Source organism: Manis pentadactyla, chromosome 4 (assembly GCF_030020395.1).
Source record: "Manis pentadactyla isolate mManPen7 chromosome 4, mManPen7.hap1, whole genome shotgun sequence".
Taxonomy (NCBI): Eukaryota; Metazoa; Chordata; class Mammalia; order Pholidota; family Manidae; genus Manis; species Manis pentadactyla.
In genome coordinates, this window is record NC_080022.1 from 139621772 (window position 1) to 139640550 (window position 18779).

General features: G+C 38.5%; 1 protein-coding gene and 1 pseudogene across 1 annotated transcript; both read left to right on the forward strand.

The window, feature by feature from the left end:
- The first annotated feature begins 297 nt into the window (after window positions 1–297).
- LOC118922880 (olfactory receptor 1A1-like) lies at window positions 298–1234 on the forward strand (annotated as a pseudogene).
- A 7126-nt stretch (window positions 1235–8360) lies between these two features.
- Window positions 8361–16328, forward strand: LOC118922872 (olfactory receptor 1A1-like). The gene is made up of 2 exons (XM_057501938.1): window positions 8361–8627; window positions 14857–16328. Exon 2 carries the CDS (start codon window positions 14862–14864, stop codon window positions 15789–15791), a length of 930 nt encoding a protein of 309 aa, XP_057357921.1. The 5' UTR covers window positions 8361–8627; window positions 14857–14861; the 3' UTR covers window positions 15792–16328.
- The last annotated feature ends 2451 nt before the right edge of the window (window positions 16329–18779 follow it).

Here is an 18779-nt window from a genome sequence, read left to right on the forward strand (position 1 = left end):
TTATTTTTAAATGATTAAACCCAAGGTGTTGGGGTGATAGTGGTGGAGTTGGGAGAAGGGGCACCTCTGATTCACAGACTGCTCACTTCTCAGACATGAGTGTCCAGGGCTAATTGTCAATTAACTCAACTGACCAAGAGGGATTTTTTTTCCCAATGTATCGACATCTATGGATTTAGTAAAACCAGGTATGGACACAGAACCACGGGAGTCAAAATCAGCAGCTTAGAAGATTATTACACACAGTAACTTCACTAATCATTTTGGATTCTCCTCCCCTTTCGTGCTGAAGGATCCATGAGAGAAGACAACCAGTCCTCCACCCTCAGTTTCATCCTCCTGGGAGTTGTTAGTCACTAGGAACAGGAAGATTTCTTCTTCATCCTCTTCCTCTTCATTTACCACATCACACTGATAGGAAACCTGCTCATCATCTTGGGCATTCACGCTGACATTGGCCTCCACAAACCCATGTACTATCTCCTTGCCATCCTCTCCTTTGTCAATGTCATCTTCTCCTCTGTAACCATCCCCAAGACCCTAGCCAACTACATGTTAGGCAAGAAAGCCATCTCCTTTGGGGGATGCCTGACACAGATGTATTTCATGATTGACATGGCTAACACAGATAGCTATATCTTGGCTGCAATGGCATATGACCGACTGTGCTGTGGCCATCAGCCGCCTACTTCATTACTCAACAGTTATGAGCCCAAGGACTTGTGTCCTGCTAGTTGTTGGGTCTTGGGTGGTTGGAAGTATCAATGCCCTCCCACACACCCTGCTCACAGCTAGTTTGTCCTTCTGTGGAAACCAGGAAGTGGCCAACTTCTACTGTGACCTTGCCTCTTTACTCAAGCTGTCCTGTTCTGACATCCAGTTTAACATGAAGATGATGTACCTAAGGGTTGGTGTTTTCTCTGTGCCATTACTGTGCATCATCATCTCCTATGTTCAGGTCTTTTCCACAGTCTTAAGGGTTCCATCCACCAAGGGTGTGCTCAAGGCCTTCTCCACCTGTGGGTCCCACCTCACAGTTGTTTCTTTGTATTATGGGACGGTCATGGGCAGGTATTTCCGCCCTCTGACCACTTACAGCCTAAGGGATGCAGTGATCACTGTGATGTACATCGCGGTGACCCCAATGCTAAATCCTTTCATCTACAGTCTGAGAAACCGAGACATGAAGGCTGCTCTAGGGAAAATCTACAGCAAGAGACTATTTTATAGCTAACATGAGGTCATAATAGAGACTGTAGTTCCCGGCTAGGATGCACTTGAAAATCTGCTCCAAAATCATCTCCATCCAAGAAGTCACCTTGATCTCCCAGGACAAGGGGACTCAGGTCTCTAGGTTTACATTTGATCATGTCAGTTTCCAAAAGCAGGAGTGGTCAGAAACATATGGCTTCACCTGTTCAGGTACAAGTGAGTAGGAGGCAATATCATGTTTTGCTCTGAGCTTATTTGGTGTGTTCATGTAATACTGGATTTCTTTCATCATAACTCATTTAATCATTCCCTTACTCTGAGCTGCTATTCCGCTTCTCTCCATTTATCCTCTACCTTTTCCTCCTTTGGTAGGGACATTAGGTAAAGCTTCGGGGCTGGTCTATTAAGCAAGTAGCCATACTAGTCCAGCAAGGTCTTCCTCATCAGTCCATTTCTATTCACTTAAGGTAAGGTTACAAAGGTACAGAACTGGTGGCCTATCCTGATCACTAGAAAACCAACTTTGCCAGATGGAGTCAAAGTAAGTACACTCTTTCTTGCCCTTAGGAGTTTGGACTTAAAACATAGTTACATGATTTTAAAACACAGTTACAGTTTCTTGCATAGAAATTATATCTGCATCAAGCCCTTGTAGATGCAACCCCAGTCCTGTGACCATTGCATCAGGTAGGGATTAAAAATGATAAAGTAATATGGGGAAGAAAGAAAAAAGCATAAAGTGTACTCTGCCCTTGGCAAGAACTGCATACTCATAGCAGTATCCTTCCCCAGATCTACCAAAAAAACCCAGAAATCTATCCAGTGGGAATATATATAGTTATTTAGCCCCATTCGTTTTCATATTGAATGTGAGCACACACTTGTGAAGACATGTAAGCCAGCCCTTCATGCATTTAACCTCCTTATTTTAATTTAACCAATGCTTTAATTGCCAGTTCCAATTCTCTATCAAACCAGTACTCTGAGGAAGATTTCTCTCAGTCCATTGGGGTTTTTTACTTTTTTTATTGATGTATAATAAATACATAATATTATATTGGTTTCAAGTATACAACATAGTGATTCAACAGTTATACCCATTATTAAATCTTTACCCCAACTAGTTACTATCTGTCAATATAGAAAGAAGTTACAGAACTACTAACTATATTCTCTATACTGTACTTTAATCCCCATGAATAATTTATGTTATGATTGAGATTTTGTGCCTCCTTATCCCCTTCACCTGTTTCACGCACACACCCGAACCACTTCCCCATGGTAACCACCAGTCAATTCTCAGTGTTTATGAGTTTGCTGCTGTTTTGTACATTTTGTTTTATTTTGTTTTTAGATTCCACATATAAGTGAAGTCATATTTCTCCACCTGGCTTATTGCACTTAGCATAATATCCTCTAAGTCCATCTATGTTGTTGCAAATGGCAGGATTTATTATCTTTTTTATGGCTGAATAATATTCCATTGTGTTTATATACCACTTCTTCTTTATCCATTCTTCTATTGAAGGCCACTTTGTTTCCATATCATGGCTATTATAAATAATGCAGCAATAAACATAGGGACTCTTTTTTGAATCATAGATTTTAATTTCTTTGGGTAAATTCCTAGAAGTGCAGTTACTGGGTCATATTGTATTTCTATTTTCGTTTTTGTCGGGGGGAACCTCCATACTGCTTTCCACAGGGGTTGCACCATTAATATTCCCACCTAACGTGTAGGAGGGTTCCCTTTGCTCCACAATTCTCACCAGCACTTATTTCTTGTCTTTTGGATAGTGGCCTTTACAACTAATATGAGGTGATATCTCACTGTGGTTTTGATTTGCATTTCCCGAATTAGTAGCAATGTGCTGCATCTTTTCATGTGCCTGTTGGCCATCCAAATTTCTTCTTTGGAGAAATGTCTGTTCAGGTCCTTTGCATATTTTTTAATTGGTCCATTTGTTTTTTTAGTGTTGAGACACATGAGTTCTTCATATCTTTTGGATGTTAAACCCTTCCCAGATAATAGCATTTATGAGTGTATTCTTCCATACTGTAGGTTGCCTTTTTGTTTTGTTGATGGCATCCTTTGCTGCTTGGTAGTTTTTTAGTTTGATGAAGACCCACTTGTTTATTTTTGCTTTTGTTCTCCTTGCTTTGGAATATGTGTCCAGAAAAATGTTATTCAACCTTACATTCAAGAGATTTTTCCCTGTGTTTTCTTCTAAGAATTTTATGGTTTCATGTCTTATATTTAGGTCTTTAATCCATTTCTAGTTTACTTTTCTGTATGCTGTTAGGGAGTAATACAGTTTCATTCTCTTGCATCTAGCTGTCCAGTTTTCCCAACACTATTCATTGAAGAGACTGTCTTTTCTCTTATGTTTATTCATGGCTCTTTGTCATATAATTATTGATCATATATATGTGGGTTGATTTCTGGCCTCTCTTTTCTGTTCCCTCGATCTATTTGTCTATTCTCATACCAGTACCATACTGCTTTGATTACTGTAGCTTTTTAATATGGCTTGAAGTCAGGGAGTATCTATGTCCATTTTTGAACATCATGGGCTTTAAAGTGTTTTCCTTCTTGTGAAGAAATGCTGGCTACCAGGGTGTAGTAGCTTCTGTTCCCATTCTTTTTTAGCACTGAGCACTTGCACCTATGACCAAATTAACAAAGCCCAGTCCAGAGTCAAAATCTATTCATGTCTGATCCCCAAGGTTATCAGCGTCAGTCTCACTTGACAACTGTGATCAGGCCTTGTACACCAGGGAGGGAATCTGCCACGTAGCCATCTGTACTTTCTGTCTCTTTTGCTGGCAGAAACAACAGCACTTGTTGCCATTTTGTGCCTCAGAGGGTGCAGAAGGAATATGTCTAGATTCAGCCCATCTTTGCATTGTTGCAGTACCTCCATCCACTTATATCATGGACTCAGGTGACTACCTCAAGTGAGCACATGGAGAGATCTGCTTCTCAATTCCAATCATCTTCCAAACCTGAAAGGGTGTTTCTCTGATGGGCATCAACATGTCCTATCTTAGTGCACCTGCCAAATTCCTACCATGATTTCCATAGGACTGTTGCTCCATATGGGCATCCCTTTAATAGGGCAGGCTTCCACCATCTGTCTGCCATATCATATGTCTAGGACATTGACCTCTGTCCGTGAGTCAGGAAAAACCCAAACATAGGGGATTTTACCTCTATTCAATCAGCGTCAGCATCTGAACCCACAGCTACCCCAAACATTTAACCTCTAGCATATGTGACTGTAAAGCTCTTGAAGTGTGCTAGTCCAAACTGAAATATGTTACAAGTGTAAATTATGCTCTGGATTTGGAATATTATATTTCAATAATATTTTAGAATATTGATTGCATGTTGAAATGATAATATCTCCAGTATGCTGGGTTAAATTAAATATATTATTAAAATTATTTGTTTTTGTTTCATTTCCTTTTCCCCCCCTCCTTTATTGTTCATCTTCCAAATACCAACTCTTACTTTCATTGGTCCTTTCTATTGTTTTGTTCTATTTCATTTGTTTCTGCTCTGATCTTCCTTTTGTTATCTTTGAACTTAGTTTGTTCTTTTTTAGTTCCTTGAAGTCTACAATTGAGTTGTTTATCTGAGGTCTTTATTTTTTCTTAACATAAGCATCTATTGCTATAAACATCTCACGTACAACTGCTTTTGCAACACCCCACATGTTTTGGGATGTTGTGTTTCCATTTTCCTTTGTGTTCTTTTTTTAAGTTTCATTTTGATTTCTTGTTTGAATCATTGGTTGTTCAGAAGTATGTTTGCTTTCCATATGTTTGTGACTTTCCAGGTTATCTCCTGTTACTGATTTCTGGTTTCATACCACTGTGGTCAGAAAAGATACTTGGTATGACTTCAGTCTTTTTAAATTTGCTGAGACTTGTTTTGTGAGCAATCATATGATCTGTCCTGAAGAATTTTCTGGTGCACTTGAGAAGAATATCTACTCTGCTCCTGTTGGATTAAATATTCTGTATATGTCTGGTAGGGTCACTTGGTCTAAAGTGGGATTCAAGCCCAAGGGTTTTTTGTTGACTTTCTGTCTGCATGATCAATCCATTGTTGAAAGTTGTGTATTAAAATTCCTTATGATTGTTGTATTGTTTTCTCTTTCTCCCTTAAGATCTGTTATCTGTTAGTATATAGTACATGCCTATTATACTTAGTGGCTCCACTGTTGGGTGCACATATACTTACAATTGCTATAGCTTTTTGATGAATTGACTCCTCATCATTGTACAATGGCCTTTATCTTTTAATACCATTTTTGGCCTAAAGACTATTTTTCTCTGCTCTCATTTGATGTCTACTTCCATGGAATGTATTTTCCATCCTTTCACTTTGAACCTATGTGTGCTTAAAGCTGTAGTGAGTCTCTGTAAACAGCATATACTTGAGTCTTTTTTTTATCTAACCATTCACTCTATGTCTTTTAATTGAAGAATGTAACGCATTTACATTTAGAGTAATTTCAATAGGTAAGGACTTATTAATGGCATATTATTGATTGTTTTATAGCTATTTTGTAGGTCCCATGCTCTTTTCTCCTCTCTTGTTGCCTACCTTTGTCAGTTGATGATTTTCTATAGTGGTATGTCTTTATTCCCTTTCTTTATCATATTTTCTGAATCTACTATAGCTTTTACTTTGTGGTTACCAAGAGTCCTACATAAGGTATCATAAATAAAACTGTTTATGCTGATAACAATCTAACTTAAACCACATGCAAAACTTTACCCTTTTACTCCGCATTTATGTTTTTGATGTCACAATTTATCTCTTTATATATTTCGTATCCAATTAACACATTATTTTAGCTATAGTTATTTTTGATACTTTTGTTCTTTAATTTGTTACCACATCATTATGTAATTATAAATTCAGAAATAAATCTGAATCTAACCATATACTTATCTTTACCAGTGTGTTGTATATTTTCATTTTTTATGTTACAAATCAGTGACCTTTTGTTTCAGGTTAATGAACTGTTTTCAGTGTTATCTTGTACAACACGTCTAGGAGCGATCACCTACCTCAGCTTCTTTTTCATAGGGGAAGTCTTTATCTCCCACTCCTATCAAAAGGACAATTAAGTTGGAAAAACATCTTTGTTGGCAGTTTCTTTCTTTCAGCGCTTTGAGTATATCATCCCATTTCCCCTGCCCTGCAAGATTTCTGCAGACAAAATTGCTGATAGCATTTTTAGGGATTCCCTTTTGTGAGAGAAATATTTTCCTCTAATTTTTCTTTTTTTCTTGTATTCTTTCATAGCCTTGTTTCTTTTCCCAATGTCAGTTCTTACTAAAATTTATATAAAATATTTTTCTGTTCTTTATTCATTTCTGACTGCAATTTCAAAATCAATTTCATTTTCATCTGTTTTCTTATGTTATAGAAATTTCATCTAAGTATTTTCTATTTTTGATTCTTAAGAACATGAAAACAATAATTTCTAAGAAATGTCCCTCTTCCTTTTCTAAACGTGCTTTCAAGTATAAGATTTTCTTCCAAGTGCTTAAGGTGTTACACCCTTTCTCTTGCTTACATATTTCATAGATTTTTTTAATGTCCTTAAATGAGAAGTTATTTAACCAAATATGGAACATGCCTACAGACAATTAAACTTAGTCTGTTTCACCATTCAGACGTTTTTCTCTTGGTGGGATGGTGTGGAGAAGGTCAGAGTTTCCTTTCAAAAGCTTAGAAATCTGTAGTCACTTTCTATAGACAATATTTACAAATGTTTGAGTGTTAAAGCACAGTTTTCTTTAGAGTTCTCTAGTATATCATTGCACAGTTCCTTACCCCTAATGGGCACTCAGTAAATAAAATGGATGTAGTAATAGATTTGAGGATACCAAGAATAAAATGTGATTACCAGGAAGAAAATATTCTCATGGGTTGTCCTCTTACCATGTGTGAGATCACATGTCCTGAACACAGGGCAGATAACCACAGAAGAAGTAAGATGTTTAAACTGAAGCATGTCTGAGGAAAATATAACTAAACAAATGTTTCAACATGTACCAAGTGCAGCCTTGGATAAAAGATTTTGGAGAGTTGTGCAACAATTACATGAGTAGAGTAGGATTTAGTGAAAAGAACAGTTCACATTTACCAAGTGCTAACTATTTGCTAGACGCTGTATTAAGGACTTTTCAGATATTAATTCATTTGATCCTCATAATAGGGTTATTAACTTAAGGATGTGGCTATTTTTACTATTATTGGTAATATTCCTACTTTAGAGATGAGTAACTTTGTTTAATAATTGTCAATTCAATTAAGGTCAGTTTCAGCCAGTAAGATGCACAGTCTGGGCTGAAACCCAGCCACAGCTCTCAGCCTTCACCATGGTCCTCTGCAGCAGGGAAGTGAGCACTCTATAATAAGAGGTGTTAAGTCACAGGATAATGGCCATTGTTCATAGCTCTTACACAGGTGGCACATACATGAAGCGGATTAGATAACACTGAGGCCCCTTCCATCTCTAAGAACCTACCATTAGCATGCTAGATAAAATTTAACCCACACCATAAGTTAAATGATCCCCACGTCAAATGCTAGATCAAAGATAAAATATAACGTTTTTTCTGTCACATGTAACACCAGAAAGGATTGAGCACAGCCTGGAAGAATGACCATGGGCTCAACTATAGAAGGGTTCCAGTTTGTGCTGAATAGCAGAGGTACCCATATTACAACGGAGCCTAGACTCGGTCAGCCCGGTGCTTGGAACAGGAAGACAAATTCCCTTGGAAAATGTCTCATCTATCCTCCCGTTTCAAAGAACTCTGGGAACCATTACTCCTGAGAACCACAGTATGCCCTTGGGGCATGTCAATAGGTCCAAACAACTGCTTTGACTTTGGCCTGAATGAAGACAAAGGAAAGTCATGTCACAGGACGACCTGGCCTGGTAAGTCAGAATTTTATCCAAGCTATAATGCACTCTATCTCCTTGAAGAGGAAATAAGACTCCTGATCTTCAGGCCCCCTCTAGGAAGATCTTTCTGTCTCTTCACTCATGATTGGGAAACTCAGGGCTCCTCTTTCGAAACCATCCCATGCTGTCTCCTTTGCCTCAGACACAGGACACAAAAGACCCACTTTCCAGAACTACTACTGGATTTCTCCAGCATATCTGCCTCCAAAAACTAATGTCAAGGAGTTAGACGAGCAGTCTACAAACTCCACACTGTGGAAGATGAATGACGGCCACAGGACCAGGACCCTTTTTGACAGCATCTGAGCACCAGGAGCTGTGGGTGTTGGATAACAGAGTCTTTATGACAAAGACATCGAGGGATAGCCAGAAACTACATTGCCTGTATCATCTTTGACCCTCCCCAAATCCAAAGAGGTAAGTAAAATTATTTTATCATTTTATCAGGTGAAAAAATGGTGAATTGAAATATCTACCATCACACAGAATGATAATGGCAAAACTAAGAAAACTAGGGCTAAGATCTTGACTAGAATTGAGAGAAAAAACATACAAAATCACATAGGCAAAAGGTAGAGAGAGAACCCTCTCCTTCTGACAATGATTATCTGTGGGCTTTTGTTCATGAAAACAGAAAGAGAAAGGGGAGTTTCAGTTTGGTTTTCTCAGATCTGAGCTCTCTCTGACTCCTCAAGTTTTACTTTGCCTGTGTGTGTGTGTGTGTGTGTGTCACTGTGTACATGCACTCACACAGCCCATTGTCTTAGAGGAGCCACAAACCCACCTTGCCCTCCCAGAGTCAATGGTGCATGCTCAGGCCCCTACAGAAAATTGCTATTTCATTGTCAAGCATAGATCGGCTGGACTATCAGGGAGACTCAAAGCACTCGAAGGACTTGTTTGGTCTTGTCGGTTTCCCCTGATGCCAAGGGAGGCATTTGACCTCGTGTGCCCCTAAGAACTGTCCTCATCCCATCTCTCTCAGTGACAGATTATCTCGGAGCACAGACCCCTCCCAAGAAGAGTTTTTAGGGGCCAGCACTGCCCAGGAATCCTGACTCCTTTCCAGGGAACTGGAAGCTCTCCCTCTCCCTCTAGCATTCATGCTGATGCACATCCTGCTCCTCTTCCTGGGAGTCTAAGTTTCTTTCACCTCTTTCTGCAGGGTTCCTGCAGAGACCCTGTATCTGGCAGAGGACTCCTAGATCCCCTCTGTGGATCTTTATCCTCAACCCTGTACTCAGGATCTCCCTCCTCAGTTTCCTGCTTCTTTATTTCCTACAAAGACTACAGCAACTTCTTACCCTTCTCTGGTGGACTTTTCTTATTATTTAACTCTTTTATTTCTCCTCCTTGGGGTTGTCCAGGTGCCAGATGGTCACTCCACATGTTGTCCCATTGATAAGTCATTTTATTTATATGTCCAAATATCCATGTTGACATTAAACTAACAATTGCTTATAAGTGTTACCAGATAGAATTAGTGCAACACGCATCCACCCCACTGATTCTTAGTGCCTAATGAATGTAGAACAAAGTTCTTCTGTTGGTTCAAAATTCTCCACAATAGTAACCCAATCTTCTTTTCCAGACTGATTTCTTCCTGCTTTTATCCTGTACTCCTAATAAACATATACAACCCAGTTTTGCCAGGGGTAATCCTCAAACGTACAAATATTTTCTCTTTAAGATTCTCTCATTGATGAGAAACTTGGGTTTCATTTATTAAATGATGCTAGACAGCAAGTTATTTTAAAGAGACACACACAATAAATTATAATGCAAATACAATTTTGAGACAAGTAAGCAGATGTCTCTGTAAAGAAGCCTGACTAAAAATAGAAGTGCATACAGAATAAATGGTGTGGTAGGTAGAAAAAATTACAGGATTGAGGTACATACATTGAATGACTAATGGGGTCACCATGTTTACTTGTCAAGAGGGAAGAGCTGGTGCTGGGGTAGATCCTAGAGATAGAAGATACTGCAGAAGAGGGCACCGTGGAGGAGTACAGCCAATGACACAGAGAAGAAGAGGATGAGAGAATGTCAGATGTATGCACACTTCTGAGGTTTTGGACAAAAAGGACAGGATGTGAATAGGTGTACAGTATAATGTGCCCGGCACATATGATGGCATGTGGCCTTATGAGTTTAAGTTTCTCAGTGAAAGAAGGACATGACACCCAGCTCTGGGAGAACTGATGTGTGGTGTGTGGTGAGTTTGTGGATAGTGGCAAAGGTTTGGATGGATACCATGGACAGTGAGGATATGGGGCTTGCTTTAATTGTTGACAGTCCAAATGGAATTGAGTATCATAAATTCTAGTCACATTCTGTGTGATTTCTCTGATGTGCCTTACCACCCAGGAAGAGGGAAGTGAAAATATGGACAGAGTATCTTAGAGTGAAGGTTATGTTGGGAGGGTGCATGACCATGAGATACAGGCTGGGGAGGTATGAAAGGGCCAGAACTGGGAAAACTACCTGAGATGCAATACAGAGGTTGGGAAGTTGGAGATCACCAGTGATCAAAGAGAAGGTGTGCAAAAAATAAATAAGCTGGAAGGGTAGCATTGAACAATTATATAACATTGGCAAAATCGTGTTAAAAACAAATGCTACTTGCATCCACTTCATATTTTTATTCCTTTAACCTGAATCTTCTTTTCCACTGCATCTTTCTCTCATAGCATCACAAAATTGTCCAAAGATCCCACTGCCCAGTGTAAATGAACTTCTGCTTATTCTCAACCCCCTCTCAGAAGTCATTAATAAGAAAATGTTACAAATAACTTATCCACTTCCAAGTTTTCTGTATGACAATAAACATCCTTTGTTTTTTGAACACATGTGTTAGATCTTCTCTAGGGTCTAACCAAGAATTGAAACTACTGCATCAGGTAAATGTGTAAGAATTTTTAGCTTACTTAGATAAGGGATAATTGTTCTCCAAATGACAGTACAAATTTTTCCATTTCTTCCCTAATGCTCAGAATTGTCAAGTTTTACAACTGCTCCAAGATGAAGGATGTAAAATTGAATTTTGTTTTAATTTGGTTAAACATATTTTCTTTTAAATGATTACTGTCCATTCCAGTTTTTTCTATGACTTGCTGATTCAAGCCCACTGCCCATTATTTCCTACTGGGTTTGGTCTTTTTTTCATTGGTGTTTAGGAATCTTCTCTACTCTGAACACTATTCCCTATTGATAATGTGCTGAGCACATACCTTGTCCAGCCTGTGACTTGCCTTTCTCCTTCCTTTGTGGTGTCTGTTTCATACAAATGTTTTAAATTCAAAGTAGTCAAATTTTACAGTATATTTTCTTATGTGCTGTGTGTTTTGTGCCTGGTTTAAGAAATCAGCTCCGGCCTGATATCAGAAACACATTTTCTTACAAAATTATTGAACTTTTGCCTTTCACAATTAATCCATGTGGAAACACTTTGCATGTCATTGTTGTGCGTGGGCGTCCAGTTGTCCCGGCATGCTTTACCAAACAGCCACTCCCTGCCTGTTTCTAAACCGCTTCATGTCATCTGCTCACTTCTAACAAATACTGGATCTGTTTCTAGGTTCTCTACACTGCTAGATAGATGTATTTGTCAGCCCTTGCAGTACAAATCCACTGTGTGAAATATCCATTAAATCATTTTCACCCTTGACAGGACATCCCCCCTCCTGATCCTTTTTCTCCAAATTGTCTCAGCTCCTCTTGCCTCTTTTCTCTCGAGTTTTTGGATCCATTTACCAAATTTCATGTTTAAAAGAAATCTGTGGCATTTTTATTTGGATTGCAATGAATTTATACATGAATTCAGGATACCAGACATTTTTACTTTGAGTCTCCTTTAACATGGCTTATCTCCACATTATGTAGGTGTTCTTCTCATTCAGTAAGTTTTGTAATTTTTGAATCTAATCTTACATGTCTTCTCTTAGATTTACATCTAGATTCCCTAACTTTTTGTTGCTAAGGAGAATAAGAAGTCTTTTTCTAATTATGCTTTGCAATATACTTTTACTTAAGTGTCATAACAGTACAGATTTTTAAATACTGACTTACATCAAACAAACTTGCTGACACCTTTTTATTTATCTAGAGTTTCTGTGGGATTTCCTTTGTAGATACTCATATTTTCTGTGAATTCTATACAATTTGTGCTTTCTTTCTAACACATATGACAAAAATATTTTCTAGTGCTCTTTTCATAAATAGGACAATGCCTCAAGAGTTTTATGCAGCAAGTCAAATTAAATTCCATCCTTCATATGGATCTGTGCTCACATCTCTTGTACAGGGGCATTAATACTCTAGACCACAGACTTAGACCTTCATTCCTGCTTGAAATCCTAAGGGGACACAACAGCATCAGTTCGGGCTTCCAATTCTTTCTGAGTTTCCTTTTTGTTTCCTATACCTATGCAATCTCGTTTCTTTCTTTTAGGTTTGGCTGTATGTACTTTTATTATGTAAAATTTGTATGTGTTTTATATAGAATGGGACCTGCTGACATCAACTACATATGCCATTTAGCCAAGAATAGCAACTCAAAATATGACTTCCTTCCCAGATGAGTTAACCATAGTCTTTGAGCCCTCCGGTTTTACAGAAACCCTCTCAATTCTGAGATAGTATGATTTCATGTGAATACAGGGAAAGGCATTTCAAGAGGGAAAACCAAATTCACTGAGGTACATAGAAGAAAACGCATATCACATTTGGGGGAAACATAATTTTACCTGCATCCTCTGTGTTTAACATACAAATTCCCTTGTGTACTATAGGAGACACTGAAAATTGGCTAATGAATTAATTATAGACGGAGGTAATTACTGAGTAGGGCTCTCTGTGGAAAAATTAGAATATCCTGGACTACAGTAACAAATACATGATAAAATGTCTAATGGCTTAAAAAGAAGAAAAGTTTATTTCTCGCCAATGTAACAGTCCCAATCCCATGTCTTCTTGGTGGATGGTGGCTCTCTGAAATTGGAAAAACAGGACACAGTCTCATTCCACTATGTGACTCCGCCATCCTGTTGAGCCTCTTGGCCATTCACACTCAGCTGACAATAGGGTCAAGAGTGTGGAGGAAGTCCAGAACTGGAACACGTGGACGGACCCAGTCACATGACACCAACTCAGGGCACGGGAAGTCGGGAAACGTAGCCACGCTGAGTGTCCAGGAAGAAGAGAACGACTTAGATTTGGGGGAGCAGCTAGTCGTCTCTGCCACAGTTAGGATGCCTCGACATGATCAAAGAAGAAACCGGTAGTCAGGCACTTAAGGGAGCGCTACAGTATTTCAGATAGAAAATGATGGTGGCCAAAACTAAAGCACTAAGACAATAAGTAGAAAAGTAATCTACAAATTATTTTAAGTAAAGAATCAAAATCATCAGATGTAGAGGTGAGGGTTAGCCAGAGTGACAGTGCCTGGTAGTATCCCCACTTGTTCAAAATCCATGAAGTAAACCTATATAATTCAAGTATAAAATGTAAAATTATTTGTGTGTAAACTGAATATTCCAAAGTAAGTTTTCTGGAAGAGATAAACAAGATACAGTTCTCCTCCTCAGAAAGCCTGCAATCTATTTAGGTTGGATATGCAAACTGTGGGCTTTGGTCAGACATTTTGGCAGAATGACTGAACATGGAAGTATGGGGAAAAGAGATTAAGCCCACAGATTTAGACCTGACCTTCTCCTAAGCAGTACTTGCAGGCACGATGGAGCAGGATGAGTGACCAAAGGAAGTAATAAAGGTAAGAGAAGATGAAATGAAACATTATGATACATATATTTAAGGGTTTGGAATAATGATGAAATATAGCAAAGTTGAATGTCTGCTTTAAAAATGGGATACCAGGGAAATAAACTTACTGATTTGTTTTTGTGCTACAACAAAATCCCAGCAGTCCGTGATTTACATTCTTCTGATTCCAGTCTAGACAACTGTCACCTCCTGGGCTCTGGGCTCATTCTGAGTTTAATCGGGGAAACAAATTATAATTGTTCAGGGTGATCCCTGTGCTGGCCACTCTTTCCACGGCAGTGGTTTTTTTAAGACTCTAAAATAATCCCCCCCTTTTTTCCCCTTTGTAATAAAATTAGTGTGTGGTTCTGCTTTGCCATTAAATTGTAATGTCTTTGAGAGAAGAGACTATATCATATATAAATAAATGGATTTATAAACTGTATTTTTAACACGGTTTTACTACAAGGTCTAACAAAGTTTCTAGCACATAGAACATTACTTTAATTTCTTGCTATATGATTAACTATCAGTAAAATGAACTTTAACCGAATCTGTTTAATTATCTGTTAAATTAACTGTTAAATGATTTCATTATCTGTTAAAAGACTCTCTAGGTGTCTGGGTGATGGGGCTGGGCTTGGAGAAGATGGGTACTTCTGACAGGTTGCTCAGTACTTAGATGTAAGTGTCCAAGGCTAATTGTCAATTAGTTCCTCTGACCAAGAAGCATTCTTTCCCCCAATATACTGGGTTCTATGAGTTTAGTAAACCTAGGTACAGCCACAGCAACCACAGGAGTCAAAAGCAGTGCTTTAGGAAGTTCATAACCGGCAGTAGCTTCACTACTAATTCTGGATTTCTCTCCCCTTTCCTGCTGAAGGATCCATGAGAGAAGACAACCAGTCCCTCACCCTCAACTTCATCCTCCTGGGAGTTGGTGGTCCCCGGCAACAGGAAGATTTCTTCTCCATACTCTTCCTCTTCATTTACCCCATCACAATGATAGGAAACCTGCTCATCATATTGGCCATTCACGCTGACATTCGCCTCCACAACCCCATGTACTTTCTCCTTGCCAACCTCTCCTTTGTTGACATCTTCTTCTCCTCTGTAACCATCCCCAAGACACTGGCCAACCACATCTTAGGCAACAAAGCCATCTCCTTTGGGGGATGCCTGACACAGATGTGTTTCATGTTAGCCTTGGCTAACACAGACAGCTATATCTTGGCTGCAATGGCATATGACCGTGCTGTGGCCATCAGCCGCCCACTTCATTACATAACAATTATGAGCCCAAGGACTTGTGTCCTGCTAGTTGTTGGGTCTTGGGTGGTTGGAAACGCCAATGCCCTCCCCCACACCCTGCTCACAGCTAGTCTGTCTTTCTGTGGAAACCAGGAAGTGGCCAACTTCTACTGTGACCTTGCCTCTTTACTCAAGCTGTCCTGTTCTAACATCCAGTTCAATGTGAAGATGATGTATCTAGGGGCTGGTGTTTTCTCTGTGCCATTACTATGCATCGTCATCTCTTATGTTCAGGTCTTTTCCACAGTCTTAAGGGTTCCATCCACCAAGGGTGTGCTCAAGGCCTTCTCCACCTGTGGGTCCCACCTCACTGTTGTTTCTTTGTATTATGGGACAGTCATGGGCAGGTATTTCCACTCTCTGACCAGTTACACCCTAAGGGATATAGTGCTCACTGTGATGTATGTTGCGGTGACCCCAATGTTAAATCCTTTCATCTACAGTCTGAGAAACCGAGACATGAAGGCAGCTCTAGGGAAGCTCTTCAGCAAGAGAACATCCTTATAAACAATGTGAGGTCATATTGGTCTGTAGTTAGCATTTTGGATGAACTTGAAACTCCAGTCCTAACAACCTGTTCCTCCAAAAGTCATCTTTATTCTTTCCAGTCACTGTATTCATGTTCGTCTTAGACAAGTTGTAACATTTTGATAGAACATTCTATTGAGATTATCAATTTGTACCCATTATTGCTCCTTTTAGTAGATTGACAGCAATGGATTATTATGTTCAAGTCCCACCTTATACTACTAACCAAGCAGAGTAAAGTTAAAAGTGTTTAAGGCCTGGATTCTACAGAATAGAAAAAATAATAATAACTTCCTTGTCTTTGTAGTGGAGTATGAGGAACACAGTGTTTCATATTTTGAAGGTTATAAATCACCATTCAAATGTCAATTTTTTTGGACTGGGAAGTTCAATCATCCCTACTTTGGTTACAGATCTTCAGGGAAAGGGCTGTCTTAATGCATCATTCTAGTTCTCCCAAAATTGGTCATGAAATGCATCCAATAGTTATTTGTGGAGGTCGAATGAATGAATGTAAGTGAATAAATGTGACTGACAATCATTAGACATGATTACATCTGATGTTATTTCCCATCCATCATCTCTCTGGTATATCATAGAGTCACTTTTAATCCATGCAAGAAATAAAAATCATGCCCATCATAACTCAAAGTTATTAACCGAAGGAAGAAGTTACTTCTACTATGACTGGGTAACAAAAGGGAAAGGTGGTGTCACCAGAACCTAGGAGCTGGGAAGAGGGATGACCACATCTCTGGTCCTCAGATCTCTGAGGGGAGCTTCTAAAGATTCCACAAGGAGACAAAGACAACAACATAAATTGCAGCTGTCACACTCCATGAACACATTTCCCAGGAGATTCTGGAAACTGTGAAATGATGTGGCACTGGGCAAGGGGCTTGGGAAAAAAAAACAGAAAGTATTCCTTCTCTACAATCATGCCTTCCCAATCCTGAACAGATAGCGAGTGTCAACTGAGTCAGCTGCTCATGCAGAGTATAAAAAAAAAAAACCCAAAATCATTTTTAAAGTGAGTATAAGACTGATTTTAAAGCATGATAAATGTTGCACAAAATTTGAACCACAGAATAACCTCACTTGTGAATATTGATACAAAAATTCTCAGGAAAATATGAGCAGGAGCCAGTAAAACATTAAGAGAATACGATTTCCTCAACACATGGGGATGATTTGAGGAACTTAAGGCTGGTTACATATTAGGAAAAATAATGTTATGATCCATGGGAATGCTGAAAAGCCACTCAATAACATTCAAAACTCATTTTGCATTTAAAAACAATTAGTAATTGGGACAACGATGGATACTTCACTAACATGATGGAATGCTGTATAACTTTAAAGGCTGATTTTTATAATGCATGGAACATGGAAGCATTTATACTAAAGGTGAAGAATAAGATGAGGATATCCCTTGTAAAAATTACTATTTAACATTATGTGAAAGGGTATACCTAATGCAAATATATAGAACAGTCTATTAGAAGCAGTAAGAAGCGAAATAAGACAGAAAAAGACAAATACCATATGATTTCACTCTTTATGTGGAATCTAAAATATAAAGCGAACTAACAAAACAAAAAATCGACTCAAGAACATGGAGAACAAACTGGTGATTGCCACGGGGGAGGGCTGTCGGGGGGGATGGCTGAAATATGTGAAGGGGATAAAGGGGAACAAACTTCCAATTATGAAATAAATAAGTCACAGGGATGAAAAGCACAGCATGGGAAATACAGTTAATTATATTGCAGCATCTTAATATGGTGACAATTGGTAACTTTGCTTAGATAGTGTGCATTCATGATTTATACAATTGTTGAACCACTATGTTATACAACTGAACACAATATAATACTGTATTATCAATTAGAGTTCAATTTTAAAAATTCGAGACCTAAAACTTGGAAAGAAAGAACTACAGTTATCTCTATTTACATATGAAAAGATTTCTGTTGAGCCAAAAAAAAAAACCATCCAGGGGCAAATCAATACAATTCTAAGACTAAATAATATACAATATATACAATTAAATCATATTCATATATATAATAACATATTTTAGACAATGTGATGAAAAAACCCTTTCACCATAGCAATGAAAAAAATTAAAAATAAGGGGAAACCTAAAAGGAGTATTTAGGATCTGTACAAGGAACATTCAAAAATCTTAATTAGAGCATCAATCCAGGTAAGGATTAAAAGGATATTAAAAGGTGTTTAAGTCATTTCTTTCCAGGTTGATGGAGACGCAGATATTTATATGATACCAAGCTAATACCGCACAGATTCCTTCCTAGTCAGAAGAAGGAAATGTGACAGTTACAGGAGGGATATGTTTTCACTTTGTGAATCCAGTTGTTAATCTTACCATCAATCACTCATGACACACAATATAACATGATGCATTTTAGCCAAAGATGTTTAACTAAACTGTAATCAAACTACTAGGAATAAGTTTCAGTTACAGGAGCACAGGATCTCATGGAGCAAACTAGCTCCAACAAGAAAAAAATCAGATAAATTGTAAAAGTGGGACACGCTACAGCCATGCCTCTGAACTTTTATGTGCATGGAAGTCACTGTGGGCACACAAGTCGAGGAAGATTTGCATTCAGTGGGTCTGGGTGGGACCTGAGAATCAGCATTTCCAACGAGATCTCGGTAATGCTAATCTGTTGACAATGAACTCAACTTTGAGAAAGAAGACATTTGAACAGTCTCCTCAGTCACTGTTGTGAAAAATGAACTGTTAAAGACAAAGATACAAGTCTCATAACCAGTTGCAATATAGATCTTGGATTGGATTCCTATTTTGATAAACAAACTTACAAGGACAGTTCTGAGGATACATAGAGAAAGTTGAGCATGCACTAGCTGTAAAGAATAATAAGGAATTATCATTAATTGAGTTATTGTGAAAATGCTATTTTGTTCATGTGCAAGAGG

What these genes read in the sequence shown, in the direction of transcription:
- LOC118922872 (XM_057501938.1), top strand. Translation starts at nt 14,862, where the DNA reads ATGAGAGAAGACAACCAGTCCCTCACCCTCAACTTCATCCTCCTGGGA.